General features: G+C 52.4%; 1 protein-coding gene across 5 annotated transcripts in view; it reads right to left on the bottom strand.

Moving 5' to 3' along the window:
• Positions 1-17,184, bottom strand: part of SLC24A3 (solute carrier family 24 member 3) — a 427,850-nt gene that overhangs the window by 114,757 nt on the left and 295,909 nt on the right. For all 5 annotated transcript variants that reach the window (XM_064475910.1, XM_064475911.1, XM_064475913.1 and 2 more), the window contains 3 exons: positions 7,036-7,110; positions 3,858-3,942; positions 3,462-3,565 (listed from right to left, as the gene is read on the bottom strand). In XM_064475910.1, coding sequence (XP_064331980.1) covers positions 3,462-3,565; positions 3,858-3,942; positions 7,036-7,110 — 264 coding nt within the window. The remainder of the gene's footprint in view (positions 1-3,461; positions 3,566-3,857; positions 3,943-7,035; positions 7,111-17,184) is intronic.

Raw genomic sequence — 17,184 nt, 5'->3', positions numbered from 1 at the left:
AAAACTGCCAGGAAGTTCTTTTAATGTGAGGTGCAGAATACATTAGCATGTTGCCTCCAGAGCTCGGTGTTCTCTGTTACTATTTTTTTGTTCTTAAACAGAGAAAACTTGAAGGACCACAGCCCTGTAAACATCCTGCGAGGATGCCAAGGACCGCGCCAGAAGCCACTTTCTAAGAAGCAATTTCCTTCTTGTCCCATAACACTCCCCAGAGCACCTGAGGGGAGACCAGGCGCTGGCTACGTCTGCAAACTGCAAAGACAGCAGACATTTAATTGCACCGAATTCATCAAAACCCTAATTGAGGCAGGAACTCAAACCTTACGGCCTAATTACTTTAATTTCAGATGGGTAACCGACTTGGTCACGAGCAGCCCCTGACGCCGGAATACGTTAGAGAGGGGCCGGCGGGCGCGCGCGGGTAAGGTCTCCCAGCAAATGCAAGTGCACAGCGACATAAATAACGGTGCTAAGTGAGACCCATTTCTGGATTTATTCACCAGTTCAGTCCCCAGCAGCCACCCTTCACTGTGGGCCCCGCCGCCTGGGAGGCCTTCTCAGTGGGGAAGGCAGTGCTGGTTTCTCGCCGCGTTTTCCTGTCCTCCCACGGATCAGACAGCACAGAGGTGAGGACGGTCCTCTGAGTCCGTTCTTCTATTAGCATCTCCTCATCCTGATGCTCGTTTAGAAGACCGTCTCCCTGACCTTCCCTTCCCTCCCCACCAGGCGCCCTGTGGCTGGCTGTTCCTCTAGTTAATAAGTTCTGCCAACTGGTAGGTCACGTTACCACAATGACCGAGCGTGGAATGTGGAGGCAGGGACCCCAGGGGACGTTATTCTTCTGATAGCTGATGATGGAGTCGAACTTTTACCGAGGGTTTACTGTGTGGGCCAGGTGCTGCCTAATGCTGAACAAGTTACATGTCATCCTTCTAGCGATGCCAGGAGGTAGGGGCACTTGTACCCACTCAATAGATGAGAAAACTGAGGCTTAGAGAAGTGAAGTAACTTCTCCAAGGCTCCACAGCCAGTGGATGGCAGGTCAGGATTCAAACCCAGTCCAGTCTGATTCCCAAGCTCACGATCTTTCTAAAACATCGTTTTTCTCCCTCTGCAAAGACTTCTGGGATTCTGCAAAGGCCTGAAGAAGAGAGCTGGCTGGCCTTGGAACTCTCCGAGTGGGCACAGGGCAGGGAAAGTCAGATGGAGGGGCTGGCCCCCAGAATCACCGCGTGGGCTACTTCTAACACTGTGGTGAGCACTTCTCCCCACGATCGTGTGGGATGAGCTTGCACAGACCTTGTAGGGAGTGAAGTGACTGAGGGCAGCGCTTGCCGGGGCTCAGGAAGCAGTCTGTGCTCTGTGCAGGTGTTTAACCAAGCCAGTGATTAACCACCCGGCTAATAAATGATGAAACGCAAGCTCATTCCACCCACCGCCTAGGTAATTAGCTGCATGGCATTTCCTAGGCACTTCCCAGTCATTTGTTTGACTTCTTTACATTATTTCTCCCCCTCTGGGCCTGACTCTGCATCAAGCTTCAGGTACAAATGACTAACGAACCGATGGCAACACTAGTAACAGCCGGGCTAACACGCACACTGCTGACGGCGACGGTGCTAATTAGGGAAGTGTGAACAGCCGGGGCGCGCCTGCAGAGCGTGACTACTCGTTTCCGGGAGGGGAGGAGAAGGTGGCCGGCACAGACGAGAGCCAGGGAAGCACAAACGGCCTCAAAGGCAAAGATGGGCACTTTTTTTGGTACTCGCTCCCTTTACAGGAGATGTGCAAATGCCACATCGTGGGTCCACAAGATCTAAGACAAGATAACCGGCCAAAAGGATAGAGAAAGACACTGCTCAGCCTAGCAAGCTGGGTGGCCCACCGTCACCACCGATGTCCCGGCGCCTCTTCTCAGAGGTAACCACCCACCTGCAGGCTCTAGAGCTGACTCCTAATGAGAGCAGTGTCCCCCAGCCCGGTAGCCAGAAGCAACGAAGCCACCAGGCAACCCAGACAAGCCAGTCGGCATGAAGAGGGTGGTGAGGTGGACCGGGGTGCTGGGGCGCACGCTGCCTTAGAAGGTCTCTTGTCTGCACTAGAGACGGGCAGCTCTGGGGGCCCCTGGTTGGCCGACTGCATAATGGGGTCTGGGAAACAGTGCGTGAGAGGGCTCCCAGGAGCTGTCCTTCGCCCTGCAAGCCAACCAGCCTCTTCTAGCAGGACCCAGAGGCCTCCGAGCGAGGCAGCTGGTTGGATCACCAGGTTCTGTAATACTGCAAGCAAGGACCCACAGTGGGCGACTAGAAGTCGCTTTTCTGAGAAGATACAGCCCTGGGCGTTTGGGCAGAGAGCTCAGGACTGTGTTTCCGAATAATATTCCTACAAAGAAACTAAGGCATCAGAGCTGGTGGGACGGCTGCAATCTGAACACCCCTGGCCGCCGGTGCAGCGCCACGGGGAACGGGCAGCCACACACTCCGGTGACATCCAGTGTCTTCCCAAGACTTCCCAAGGCAGCACAAGACAGACACGGGCCCATGCACCTCCCATCAGTGAAATGGTCTCCACAGATAAAATGCAGGCAGGCCAAAAAAACCCTCAGAACCCCCAAAGTCAGCTAAAGTGGACGTGTAAGTCAAATGCTTTTTTTTAAAGTGGAAAATGAGGGATTTATTTTCAAACACCATAAAAAAAGAGCCAATGTAATTATTCTTCATATGAACAAATCACTATACACAGTAATACTGGAATTCAGCAAATTCAAGGTCTGTAAGCAAAATTAAATAAACTATCCATTAAAAGAAGAGCTAATAGACTGTTAATGGATTACGTGGTTAAAATGCATACTGCATATGCTTAAATCTAGTCATCACTTTTAGCTGTAAATTTGGTACTGACTACGTATCATTATAATCTTTCAATTCATCCCTGTTTACAAAATAAAATAAAACATTTTATAATATTTACTAATAATTCCTTAGGATCAACATATTTGCTAGGTAAGCATCACTGTTAAATAATTTATCTTTTTTTTTGTAGGTCAAGTGCTTGATGGTTGTAAAAAAAGAGAGAACGCGTCCCAGACTGACAACCACAAACTGTCTTTAGCAGAAAACAGTCTGTTGTTTCCTGGCACTCTCTTAGTTACTCGATTTCCACTCCCAAGGTTGTTCTAGGTCATTCCGATTTGGGTCAGTAACATATCCAAACGAGTGTGACACATTCAAATTCACAGGCTGCCTCTCTGGGCTGGTTCCTTATTTACGTGGACTTGGTCGCTCCACGTCCCATCAGCACAGAGACCAAATCATGGCGCCAGGGTTTCCAGTCCCAGCGAGGCCAGCCCCCTGGCGTGGGAGACCCCACGTCCGCCTGAGACCAACGGCCCCCACGCCGGGCGCCCCTGCCTCACCTCCACGCTGCTCTTCCCCGAGGCCACATCCTGCCGACAGTCTTACCTGCCCGGCGAAGAGCCCGCAGACGCCGATGATGCACAGGATATTGAAGACGGCAGAGCCCACGATGGTCCCCACTCCCACGTCGCCCTTGGTGATGAAGACGCCTGAAACACAGAGCAGCGTCGCTGGCTGTTGCGGGGGCTGCAGCCCAGGCGGGCGTGGGGGAGGTTTTGTAAGCGTCAGTTAGGCTGTTCTCAGGATCTACAGGGGGGAGCTCTCCAATCTGCACTGGGGACCACTGACACCTCCCCACTCACGCAAAGTAAAAGCATCACTTTAATAAAACCAGAACAGCAACCCCAGCAGGAGGGAGGCTGGTGTTCTGCCCCCTGGGGTCTCAGGGTTGTAGTCCTTCAGAGAGAGCAGGGCTGAGACGTTCCCCAGGTCGGCACCTACCTATAACGGACGTGAACAGCTCTGGGGCCGAACTGCCCGCCGCCATGAACGTGGCCCCAGCCACGTCCTCACTGAGGTGCAGGCGCTGCGGAGAAGCAAAAGCACAGGTGAGTCGGGACTCCCCTGCAAGGGGGGTGGCTGTGACCCCCGAGGTCCTGAGCTCAGCCCGTCCTCAGCTTCCCCCTCCTCCGGGGCTCGGCCTCTCCCGCCCACCCCAAGCCGGGGCCACACTGCTTCTCAGCATCTCTTCCTCCGCGTGGGGCAGGAGTGGGGAGGGGGCTCCATGTTCCCTTGAATTAAAGGCTCTTGACAAGACCAAGGGGTCCCAACCCACGTGCCCTGGGGGCCACACAGGTAATGGGGAGGAGGGGTGGCTTCCATCTCCTTCCCAAAGGCCGTACCACTCAGGTCCCTCCATGTCGCCAAAAAGCCCTATTTTTAAAGAGATGCCCGAATCTAGAGTTTTATGCAAAATACTCTGATTTTTAAAAATATCACGTTGATCTCGGGCTAAATTAGGTTCCTGGTACCCAGTTTTCGAGCCTGGAGTCTGAGAGGCTGTGGAGGTTTTGCAGTGGGGAGGGAGGGTCACCCTCCCAAAACCCACTGCCCATCCTCAGTGCAGCTTTGAATCCTGGGGTAGAGAGAGTCGGGGTGGGGGTGAGATTGAATAGAAAGAGACGGTGAAGTTCTACACAATGAACCCTCCAGGTTACCCGTCTGTCGGCCTGAAAGGTGATTTGTAAGAAGACAAGACACACGCACCCTGCGGCTGGGCGGTGTGTGGTCTGCCTGCACCCATTCCTGACCCGGAAGGTAAGCTGCTGAGTGTAAGCAGCCAGCTCCCTCCTGGCGGCCCCGCTCGGACAGCCTCATCTTGCAGGACCGGGTCCCTCTTCCCAGCGGCTCCAGCAGCCGCACTTCCTTGCTCAGCCTTGGAGGGGCAGCACGGCCTCGGCGTGGGCCACGGGCCCCACCGACCGGCAAGACGCGGCCGCAGGAGCCCTACCGAGGGCATTTTGACTTGGAAACTTGGGTACCCTCGGTCTTGACTGAACAGCTAAACCTCACACAGGGTCCTGAGGAGCCCCTAAGATGGAGGTGCTGGTACCTCAAGGTGACAGGTGTGGCTGTGGGGGGTGCCCCGGCAGCCCGTCTCATAGGGCCGGGAGTCCCAGGGCAGGGGACCCAACTCAGCGCTCAGGCTCCGCGGGCGGTTTGCCCAGACTGGCCAGGAGCTGTGCGCCTTCCCTGCCGGGTCCCTCCAGCTCGGGCTCCCTGATGGGGCGTTACCGTGGAGTCCACCCCGCGGGCTCCCCTCCCGCTCCTCTGTCTCCTTCATTCACTCACTTGGCTTCTTCCTCCATTACAACCCCTCCTCTCTCATCCCTCAGCCACTTCGGCCCTGGTCACATCTCACTGGATGCTTAGAATCACCAGCTCGGGGGCTTCCTGCCTCGGGACCCTCCCCCCACCAGAAGAGTTGTCAGAAGGCTTCCCAGCTCCCTCCTGAGCTCTGAGTAACTGCTGACGCCCCCGCCTGGCGTTCTCGGGGCTCCCCGCGCACCGATTCCTGCTCCGGGTCCTCCTGGCTGCTTTCTACGGCTCTGATTCTTCTCTGCTCAAATATCCATCTTTGTAACACGTTGCCACTGAGACCGTCCCTCAGGGGCTGCTCCCAGCTGGCCCCTGCACCAGCCCTTCCGCGATGCCCAGGCCGAGTCAATCCCTCCCTTCCTTTCTCCCTGCACCTCCCATTTCCCGGCGCTCCACCCGGGGCTGTGGGTGTCTGACTCTGGAGCTGCTCTGCGCCCACCGCCCCGCACGGCCAGGACCGCGCTGTGTTTCATCATGGTTCCTCCCCGAGGGGTGCGCTCACAGGTGCTATGGGTCCCCTCGACAGAGGACTGTACGTACTGATGATTGTACGTGCATTTCTAGGATAAGGGCTTAACTTTGCAGTTAAAAAAAAGTTGTGTGGGAAAGACACAGTCGTTTGCTTTGTGTGAGGAATAAACCGCCAAATGGTAGCGTCCAGAGATCACAGGTGATGCCAGTTGTAGGTGCTTCCGCGCCTTCTGCGCACCAGCCGCCTGTTCCCAGGTGAAGTCACTTCGGACAAAGGGCTTCCACTCATGCGGGTTGTCCATCTCAGAGACCAGCTCACTCACTTCCCTTCTCCTACCTCCACTGTGTAAAGGAACCCACTCCCGGGACCTCTCCAGGGTCGCTGCGGAATCATTCTCTTTTATTTTTGCAAGAGCACAAGACTCACAGACTTCAGGACGTGGAAGACACTGGTTAAGTTTACTGGTTCTCAGAGTGTGGTTTCCAGACCACTAGCCTCAGCATCACCTGGGAACTTATCAGAAATGCCACGTCTGTTCCCTGCTTCCCTTTAAGACCCAGTGAATCAGACTGGGGGGAGGATGGGAGGGCGGGGAGGGCGGGACAGCACGGGCTGAGGACCACATGGAGAAACTTGCGTTCCAGACTGGAGGCGACTCGGGAGACATCCCTTCTGGAAGCGGATTCTGAATTAAAAGTAAAACAGCTTCCAGATAAAGGAAACTACATTTCAAAACAGAAGAAGAGATGAAAGAAGCAAGAGAATGAAGGAGGTCTGGATATGCTAAATATTTTTGGATGAAAGGGACCCGACGTTGTGCTCAGCCCGGCGCTCACTGGGCTGACTTCGGAGGGAGAGTCCCTTTCCTGGTCTCCGGGGCCTGTTCTTTCATCGTGGCGCCTTCCGGGCTCTGCCTGGAGCATCTCTGCACGTCCACAGGGAAGAAGAGCGGTGGAGATTTCTCACTGTGGCTAGGGATTTCTCACTCGGCGAGGACCCCGTGATCCCCCGGGGAGGGTTACGGCAGCAAAGGAAAGGCAGGGAGGAAGAAGGAGGAAGTGATGGGGGAAAGGGAGAGCAGGGCTGAAAGAGAAAGAAGGTGGGGAGCAGAACACACGTAGCACCTTGAGTTATACCACAGGGGCAGGGACGGCTGGTGTGCGGATCAGCACCCTGAGACTCTGAGCGCGTCAACAGGGTTTGGTGCTAACCCTGCCCATCGCTCTGAAGATGCTGGTGCCTGGCCTTCCCACCCCGGCTGCACAGAGGCCTCCCCGGACCTCAGTGGAGGAGGCTGGAGCAGCCCCAGGGCCCAGTTCTGACACATACCTCACAGATCTTTTCCAAGGAGGGGACGAAGAAGTCGTCACACACGATGGCCAGCGCGTAGAACATGTACATGGCCTGGAAGAGAGGAGAGAAGGGGTTCAAGGCGGAGGCGGGCAGAGCCCCCGGGCTGAGGCTCAGGCCGCCCTCCCCTCCAGCAGCATCCTCTGTTGTCCTTAATTCAGCATCTCGCTCACAGCCAGGACAGAGTTCCTGCTTGATCTCGCCCCTCATCTCTGGTCTCACTGCCCAGGCAAATCCATATTTAGTGACAAGGAAACACATTTAGGACCCACTGTTAAATAAAAAATGTTACAAAATCGTGTGTACAATTGGTTTTGTTAAATGATCTGTGTACCTGGCGCGCGTGTGCGCGCGCGCACACACACACACACACACACACACACACGTGTATAAGAATAAGAGCTTCAAAGACCATAAACCAGCAGTTTCTCCGTCAGTTGGTGTGACTCCATCTGTACTTTATAACTCCCACCCATACTTTCTGATTAGTCCGCCTGGAATTTGTGTTTCTTGTGTGATTTTTCTAGGAGTGGGAGGATTGAGAGGTAAGGACTCTCTGACATTTTTCTTGTCTCCGTGGAGGCGGGGAAGCCAGCCATGCAGAGAAGCCTTAAAAATAACTGTCTATTGATCGGTCTAGTCATAATCTGTACAAAATTATTTGCCTGTGAGGTGTTTTTTTGGGGGGGTGGTGGTGAGTGGAAATGTCAATTAAAAATCTTAATAGCTTTGTGGATGAGTCAGAATGTACATTCCCAAACTGCAGTGGACTCAGCCCTCTTTGGCTGAATGACTCTGCTGGTCATCGTTATCTTGGAAAGGACGGCCCAGTGCAGGCACTGGGGTACCGAGCAGCACATATGGGGCAGAAGCAAACAAGCTGTCTGTAGCCGACACACTCAACGGGCTGAAACCCCCAGCGCCACTCAGACGCCCATAATCTCTCCAAGACCGCATTCCGATATTACGTATTGATCCTGCTTCCAGGCAAGCTCCATGTAATGCATGGTAACAGCCGGCCCTGGATGAGGATGAGAAGTGACCAGATCTGCCAGGCTCTCTGTGCCTCCCAGAGTGATGCTGCCGAAAGCCATGGGAGTTCCGTGCACAACACAGCACGGGGCGAGGATGCCCACCCCCAGACACCCTGTGACAAATTAGTCCCCAGGGACAGCTGGGGGGACCTGCCAGGCCAGAGAGGCTCCTTTCCAGCTGTGAAGCACCTCCTGATATCTAGGGGCCGGCCTGCCGCTCTGCTCGCAAGAAACTCTGTTCTAACTCTTTGCCACGTGACCCACTGGAAATCAGGTTCCCACTGGAAAAATGCACACGACAGAATAAGATTCTGATGCGGGCACGGGCTGGGGATGTGAGGGGGGCCGGGGGTTGGTGAGGGAACTCCGTACCTTCTGCTCAGTTATGCTGTAAACCTAAAATTGCTCTAAAAAAGGCCTACTGCTACTAAAAAACAAGAACAGAAAAAACAAAGTACAGAGGAGCCAAACAAATGTACAAAGTCAAACTTAAAGATGCCACACGCCTACTGGAAGCGTGTTATCCACGGCACTGTCCATACCACCGGTCCACGGGACAGCGTGCTGTGCACCAGAAATCGGCACACTGCAACTGATGGTACTTCAGTTGAAAAAATACCACTGGTCTAAATAGGGAATGAGGCATTTGGGGATTAATGTGACCATTCCTATATTTCCAAAGGATATAATAATGTCATTATTGACAATAATAATAAAGCCACCACTATTAATATTCGCCACTCCTTGTTCTTGTCTACTTTACAAGAACCATCTCACCTAATTCTTCTAATTTCTGGGGGAGGCAGGGAGTTTCTGACCCCGTCTCCCAGGTGCTTCAGAGCATGTCCGAACCTGTCCATGGGCTCTCCCAGCCTCCCACGGAGCCCCGCCGCCTCCCCACGCAGAGGTCATTTCTGCTTGGCTGCCCCGTCAGCGCTCTGTACTATCAGCTCGCCTACGAGTAAGCAGTCTCCAGCCACACGGACGGAGGGGCAGTTTCAGAATCCCAGCCGCCCCCTGTGGGGGCTGCCCGTCCGAGGCAGTGATGTCCTTACTTACTTATTTTTATTTAAAAAGGCTTATTTTGATTACAGCCACATACAAATACACTGTACCAGTCCCGTAGAAGTGTAAACGCGACCAGCAGGAACAAACGTAAACCCTCGCTACCTCTTTATTTTGAACGGATCTTGATTTTCCTCTATAAATGAATGGACCACGAACCATGTTGTAATAAAAACATCTTTAAACATACATCCTTTTGCATCTCTAGGATCAACTTCCAGATGGGGAGCTGTTGGCTGAGGTTCTTTAATGTTTTTATTTTCACAAGGTGGGCTACAAAATACAAGACAGATTTGAAGTCTCAAAAATCTCAAAAAGTCTCAGATTTGCCCGCCCAGCTCAGTGGTAGAGCGTGTGCTCAGCTTGCATGAGGTGCTGGGTTCAATCCCCAGTATCTCCATTAATAGCTAATTAATTAATACAAAACCAATTACCTCCACCCCCCCAAAAAAACCCCTCAAACAAACAAAAAAGAATTTAGAATGACCATTCATTTCCTGTATAATAAAAAGAAAAAAATATATTAAAAAGCGGTTGAGCTAGTCCTACACCCTGGGACGGCCCACGGGCACCGGCGCCACCGGGAATAGAGCCCGCGGCCCGGCTACAGCACCGGGGCGGGAGATGCGGGCTGTGTTCTGGGGGTGATGAGTGGGGGGATCTGAGAGGAGGGGGCGTGTGTCTGGGCTGCAGCTCAGGTCTCATGACCGCGGGCCGTCTCTTCCCTGGGAACGTGTCAGGGCACCTGTGGTTCGGCGCTGACCGCACGCCGCCTGGACCACGGGCACGTTTCAGGTTCGTGTTCCTCCCTTCTCTTGAAGGGCAGCAGCTGTGTCCCTCACACGGTCATCTCCACCCCGTTCCAGGCTGGCGCAGCACGCGGGCCCGGTTCCCAGGGAGGGAATGAGTTAAGGGGAGGGTGATGCTCACAGAGCAGCCGGTGGCGCTGCTGGAAGCCGTGGTGAGAAATGGCCCAATACCGTAACTGGCTCAGCGGCTGCTCAAACAGGCAGCCCACAGCCGTGGAGGAAGCCTAGGATGGGGTGAAGGACCCCGCACGAAGCTCTGGGCTTGATACTTGGAAGCTGCATGACCTCCAGTGACTCTCCTGACCTCGCTCAGCCTTCAGCACGAGCCCAGTCCCACCACGCTCTCTGGTGAGCTTGCGAGGCTGCTGTGGGGGGTAAATGGAAACTAAAGAGACAAGGCGCTTGGACATGGCACTACAAGACCATGGGACACGCCCAGCTAGCCGGCTGGAGGCCAAGGGCATGTGAAGCGGAGCTGAGGCACCCCTGTTCTCCCAGCTGAGGCTGTCAGAGATCAGCCGACCAGCTGCTCACCCCCAGACACGGGTGAGCCCAGCTGAGACCGGCCAAGCTCAACATGCTTCTGCTGAACCCCAAAGACACAATTTTGGGCAATGAGAATAAGGACAGATTCAGCTAAAGTCACCTTTTCTTTCTGCCTTGAACTCAGATGTGATGTCTGGAATACCAGTAGCCATTATGTGACCATGAGCCAATAAGCATGACATACACACCAACATGCTAAGGGTAGCAGGGCCCTGAGGATGCCACTCACCAGCTGATCTAATGCCATAAACCATCTTCCTCCCTACTTCTTACTATGTGTGAAAATGACTCCCGTTTGTCTCAGTCGCCATTAGGTGGCGTATCTGTACTCGCCGCCATGTACCTACCTAACTGATATGGGGCACAGGATCCATTCTGCTGGGTACAGATGAAGGAGGTCCAAGAGGGCTTCACAGAGGAAGTGGCTATTGGACTGGGATTTTGAAAGATACATTGTATCTCATCAGGCAGTTCTGAAGGTTGACTGGGACTCATAAAACTAGAGAACTTTGGTGACAATGGTTAAACTGTAAAAATACCTGAGTTAACAGGACATCATCGTGGCCTGAGGCTTACTGCAGCTGAACAGGCTCATGCTGAAACGCTGATGCACATACGGACTCCTGAGCTGGGAGGGCAAACGCACCCCAACGGCACGACGTGAGCCCGCCGTTCCATGCGGCACCTGCACTCAGCGATTTTCACAGACAGCTTCCTTTTACTACGTCGTCTGCACTCGTGTTTCTCTGTCGTTAGTTGCAGTGACGGGGTGCTGGAGAAGCAACTTCTCGGGAAGATGTATAGAACTCTGGGTGGAAATGGTTCTAAATCTCCCAGGGAATATGGTTAGAATAATTTTAAAAAATCACCCCTTTTGCCTCCTCTGTCTTTCTCACAGACTCACGTGATCACATGTGACTAGACTTGGAAGAAAGTTATTTCTTTAAAAATCATTGTCCCCCATGACAAGCTTGGTGTCCACTGGCCCCATGGCGCCACGATGGGACTGACTCATGTGCCCCGTCTCGGGCTCTGCTCCACCATGGACATTGTCCTCCTGGAAGCACCCACTGCCCCGGCGACTAGAGAGAGACGCCCAGTCTCACAGCCAGACTCGGCTCTGAGCAAGAGGACGGGGTGGGGGGAAAGTGCAGGGGAGAGGAATGGAGCAGACGGCTGGGGTGGACCACGCGTGGGCAAATACCTGATTGAGTCCCTGCTTGCAATTTTTGGGGGCATATACCCAGCAGTGGGATTGCTGGATCATATGGTAATTCTACATTTAATTTTTTCAGAAACTGTCACACTGTTTTCCATAGCGGCTGCACCGTTTACATTCCCACCGGCAGTGCACAAGCGTTCCACCTTCTCCACGTCTCCACCAACACTTGTTATTTTCTGGGATTTTGTTGTTGTTGTTGTTGTTGTTGTTGTTGTTGTTTTGCTAGTAGCCATCCTAATGGGTGTGAGGTGATGTGACCAAGACACAGTTTGGGGTTTTGTTAATAAGTTCATTTTTGAAGAAGTAAATAAAATCCCCCTGGAGCTCTGCCGTCGGACAGGAGAGCAGTTTGACAGAAAAAGAGCAAAGCCTCCGGTCCCCTGACAACCCGCCCCCGGAACGTGCACACACTCAGGGAGGCCCTTTCATTCTCTCCAAAGGAAGAGCCTCGTTGGCAGGATCAGGAATGAAAACTCCTCTGCTTCGAGGTGGGCTTCCTTCCTTTTCAGAGGACAGCCCAGCGGGAGTGTGCACTGGGCTTGCGCAGAGCAGGCACAGCCGGGGCCAAGGAGAGAAGAGGCCAGGCAAGCGAGGGGTGGAGGCGGGAGTGGTGGCGGGTGCGGGCGTCACCATCAGAGGCTGCTGCCTGGCGCCACGGCCTCAGCTGCCCACGGGGGCCTGCGGGGTGTGGGGCTGAGAAAAGTGGGGGCGGTAGGGTCCGTGGCTCACTGGACAGCGGAGACCCATCTCAGGTGGGCAGCCTGTGCTCCGCCCTGACCAGCATGGTGGGAGGACACGTGCGTGGTGTGGCCAGAGCTTCTGACCTTCCAGGAGAGAAGCAGCAAATCTGGACCCTTAGATCACATCCCTGATGCTGAGTGATGGAAAGGAATGCAGACACTCTGCTGCCCCGACTCTCTCTCCTGCTGACTCTGCTCCAGGCACGCAGGTCTCCTGGCTGTTGCCTGAATGAGCCTGGCTGGCTCTGCCTCAGGGCCCTTGCACTGGCGTTCTCTCTGCCTGCCCACTCTCTCCGAAGCCTCCACATGGCTCCCTCCCTCTCCTCCTTCAGTCTTCGCTCTCATCTCACCTCCTGGGGCCCCGATCCTGCCACGTGCCTCTCCTACACCTCCCCTACTCCTGCTTCTGCCCCGGCCCCCCTGTTCCTTCTTCCCATCACATGGATTATCTTACTATGCTGTTTATTTTACTGTATGTCTCCTTCCCTATATTGTAAGCTTCACAAGGACAGGGGTCTTTGCCTGTCTTGTCCTCTGATGCATCCCCAGTGCCTAGAACAGGACCGGCACCTACTATGTGCTCAATAAATACTTACTGAAAGAACAACTGAATTCAACAATTATAAAGCACTGAGCCAGATCAAATGAAACCTGCTGACTGTCTGCATCATGACCTCAGGTCAGGTCCAACTGCCCAGTTCTTTGATCAGGAAATTGGAGGACCAGTATATCTGCTAAACATGTAACAGAGCATTTGATATTAAAGCAACAGAGAGCTCTTCACCGGATTCTACGTGAGCTTAGAGGAAGTACATGGAACGCAGGTTTCAGAGAGTGAGGGGAAGGGTGTGGTAAGGCCATCTGGAGGAGCTGATGCTTATATCACGTCTGAGAAGATGAACAGGCACTAACCGAGCAAAGAAGTCAGGACAGAACTGGCTGCATGAGGGAACAGCATGAATAAAAGCATGGTGTCATAAGCTAACATGGTTTCTGCTGAAAACTCGAGATTATTTACTATGGCTGGAGTGTAGACTGTGAGTGAGGAGGCAGAGAGAGATGAGGCTGCAGAAATGGGCGAAGGTCAGTTTGGGGAGGCTCTTGTACTGCAGGTTGAGAGATATACAGTGCAGACTATCTGTGATGGTCAGGAGTCACTGTTGACTCTACTGGATACACATTATGATGCTGGTGATGATGAAAGTGGTTTTGATGGTGTGATGATGGTTTAACGGTGAGGGTGATGTCATGACGTTGAAGGCGGTGACGACGGTGATTGTGAAGGGAATATGATGAAGACAGTGATGATGACGGTCGTGGTGATGATGATGGGGATGATGATGATGGTGGTGGTGATGACAGTGATTGTGATGTGAGTATGATGAAGACAATGATGGTGATGGTGGTGATGGTGTGATGATGGTTGTAATGGTGAGGATGATGTCATGATGTTGAAGGCGGTGACGACGGTGATTGTGAAGGGAATATGATGAAGACAGTGATGATGACGGTGGTGGTGGTGGTGATGACTGAAGGTGATGATGATGACAGTGATTGTGATGTGAGTATGATGAAGACAATGATGGTGATGGTGGTGATGGTGTGATGATGGTTGTAATGGTGAGGATGATGTCATGATGTTGAAGGTGGTGACGACGGTGATTGTGAAGGGAATATGATGAAGACAGTGATGATGATGGTGGTGGTGGTGGTGATGACTGAAGGTGATGATGATGACAGTGATCACGATGTGATGATGATGGGGAAGATATGATGATGGTGGTGGTGATGACAGTGAATTGTGATGGGAATATGATGAAGATGATGATGATGGTGGTGGTGACGATGTGATGACGATGGGGATGATGATGACGATCGGGTGATGAGAAAGATAATGACAGTGATAGTGATGACAGCTAACATTTTTTGAATATTGACTAATGAGCACATTGACCATATGACTGAGCACAGAACTGCTTTAGAACTCAATCCTCTCAACCAGCCCATGAGGTAGGTACTGTTGTTATTCCCACTTTTCAGACAAGAAAATTCAGGCAGAGAGAATATGAGCCCAGGGTCACAGAGCCAGTTCCTAACAGAAATCAGACTTCAACCCATTTGTATGACTCCAATTCAAGCCAGTCATGCCTCTAACCCTAACTGCTTCCAGCAGCGAGAGAAGAGATGCAGGCTGGATGCTCAGGATGCCCACTGGCTTGAAGATTTCTCAAGACCTCTCATTCTTCCTTGAGTTACTTCTTCCTCTCCTGGTGCTCCATGACGCTCCCCCTCTCCCGTCACCACTAAACTCTCATGACATATTCTGGGAGTCTTGGAAACCCCACGCGAAGCCTGTGGACAGTGGGTCTGTTTGCCAGCTCTGGCCTCTTCTTCAGGCTCATTGGAAAATGAGGACTGTGACTTCTACCCTGGGGATATGCTGTAAATATCAGAGAATTGAACTTTTCTGGAAGACTCTGAAATCCCGAAGTTTACTCAACTCTCTGTGAGATGGTAGATCTCTTCACTTCAAGGCTGCTGAGCGACCTGCTTCTTGCCTTAAAGCTTTTCAAAAACTCTTTGATTGAAGGATAGTCAGTTTATGAGTAACCTGAGCCGAGCCTTTCTGAGGAAAACCACAACACGGCAGGAATTTCCGTGCCAGACTTGGAGCCAAGCTTCTTGCACCATCCGGAGCCTCGGAAAGATACCAGGCTGGTGAAAAGTTATCAAGATATTTGCATTCTTGCCTTTCTGTCATTTTCTTGTTATTCTCTCTCCAAACACAGTCTTGGGAGCTGGTGGGCCCTGCAGCTGCCAGATAACTTGAAACAGAGGATCTGCAGGCCCGTCATGGGCGAGCAACCAGGACTTCCAAACCAGAGTCCGCCCGAGACACGGGCACTCCAGGCTGGCTCATCCCCTGGCGCCTCTTCAAACCCATGCTCTTTAAATATTTATTCAACGTTTATTCCGTGGAGGAGGGAGGAGAAAATTCATCTTCTGTTAATAAAACAATGTATATAGAAATCAAGCCTCTCACTAATTCATTTCCTCTGGAGCAGGTGTAGTTAATATTCCAAAAAAATATTCTGCAAAATCTTCTCCCATTTTTTCTGTAGCTCGTATCCTCTTACAAGTTTCTTTTCTCAAAAAGGGTAACTCTTGTTTTTAAATTGAAGGATAGCTGATTTACAACGTTATGTTAGTTTCAGGTGTACAGCATAGTGATTCAGTTATATACATATATATATTCTTTTTCATTATAGGCTATTACAAAATGTTGAACGTAGCTCCCTGTGCTCTGCAATAGGACTTTGTTGTTTATCTATTTTGCATACAGTAGTGTATCTGCTAACCCCCTAAAAAAGGACTACTCTCAAGCAGGCAACTTCTTATTGGTGAATTTGAAGCTTCCTTGGCTAATATTTAGATACTGAAACACATTATATGCGCTGTTCAACTTTCAATGTAAAATTTCACCCAGCAGGACAACGTGAGCACTTACAAAGTACATGTGATAGAAACAGGCTGTCAGCAGCAAAGCGCAGAAGGTCTGTTTGATCTCTCCTGTAGCTGGCTGTTTGCTTCCGGTGGAAGGAGTCAATTTATTTGTCTTCGGTTGTGCTGTGTGCAAATCCACTTAAGTGGTGCCATCTTTCCTGTTTCCGACAGCGACGTTTTGGTGCTCCCTCCGGTAGGTCAGAGGCCTGAGACGGGGCGCAGGTGGCTGCCCCACGGCCTAGCTCTGGGCATCCAGCTGAAAGTCATGGCGGTGTTCCGCGTTGGGACCGCTTCCTTAACTGCACGTCCTTCCTGTGTCCTCTTCCCAGAACCGACCCCGCACCACGTGCTCCTGGAGTGGAAGGCGATCCGCCGTCCGTGGCGGAGGGCGGCACTGGGTCATCCCACTTGTAATGCGTGTGAAGGGCCAACTGCCTGGGCGGCTGTGGGCAGGGCTCCGCTTAAGTGAACAAAACCAACACGTTTGTGTGGGGCTTCAACTCTGACCTTCGTTTTATTGCTTAAGATCTGGTGCCGCTAACGAAGCCTGGCCAAAGCGTCATGTCACAGTACTTCCATCTTCACACTTCGATGGCGGTCCACTAGAATCATTCCCAGATAATGACCATGGACTTTTAACTAGGGTGTTTAAAACCTCTCTTGCCAGACAATTAGCTCCCTGGACACAGGGGGTCCTTCCCCTGGGCTGGCTCAAGTTCGGGGTATTCCGAGGAAGCCCCTGCACCTGGACAACAGACAGCTGGTTCAGGGGTGTCCTTCTTGCTTTCTGCTCACAGGGTGCGCCCTTAGGACACATCAGGGCTCAAGGCAAAGATGTTCTCAGCTGTTCTACTAAAAATCCTGCCCTTTGTTGAAAGAACAGTGCCACTGACAGTGGGAAGGACTGGCTGTCGCTGCAGTTTGTAGATCCTGACACCGACACGGGGAGCTGGGGCTTCAAGGAGGAGCTAAAATTTAATCACGCTTTCACGTCCCTCCCCCAGGGCTCAGAGAAAGCAAGGCGCAGAGATGCAACTAAAGACCCAGGAGGCCGTGTGAAGGCATCGGGGCAGGGCGTACTGGAGCACAAGGCGGAGAGCAGCGGTGTCCTTGAGTCTTTGCCAGCCTCTTCTAGAACGTACAAGACAAGAGTGGAAGAAACCCGCCAGCCGGTTCTCCTGCTCCCCCTCAGGGTAAATACCTCGGTG

This window comes from Camelus dromedarius, chromosome 18, assembly GCF_036321535.1.
Source record: "Camelus dromedarius isolate mCamDro1 chromosome 18, mCamDro1.pat, whole genome shotgun sequence".
Taxonomy (NCBI): Eukaryota; Metazoa; Chordata; class Mammalia; order Artiodactyla; family Camelidae; genus Camelus; species Camelus dromedarius.
Note: the sequence above shows the minus strand (reverse complement) of the source record. Positions and strands in the feature narration are given on the sequence as shown.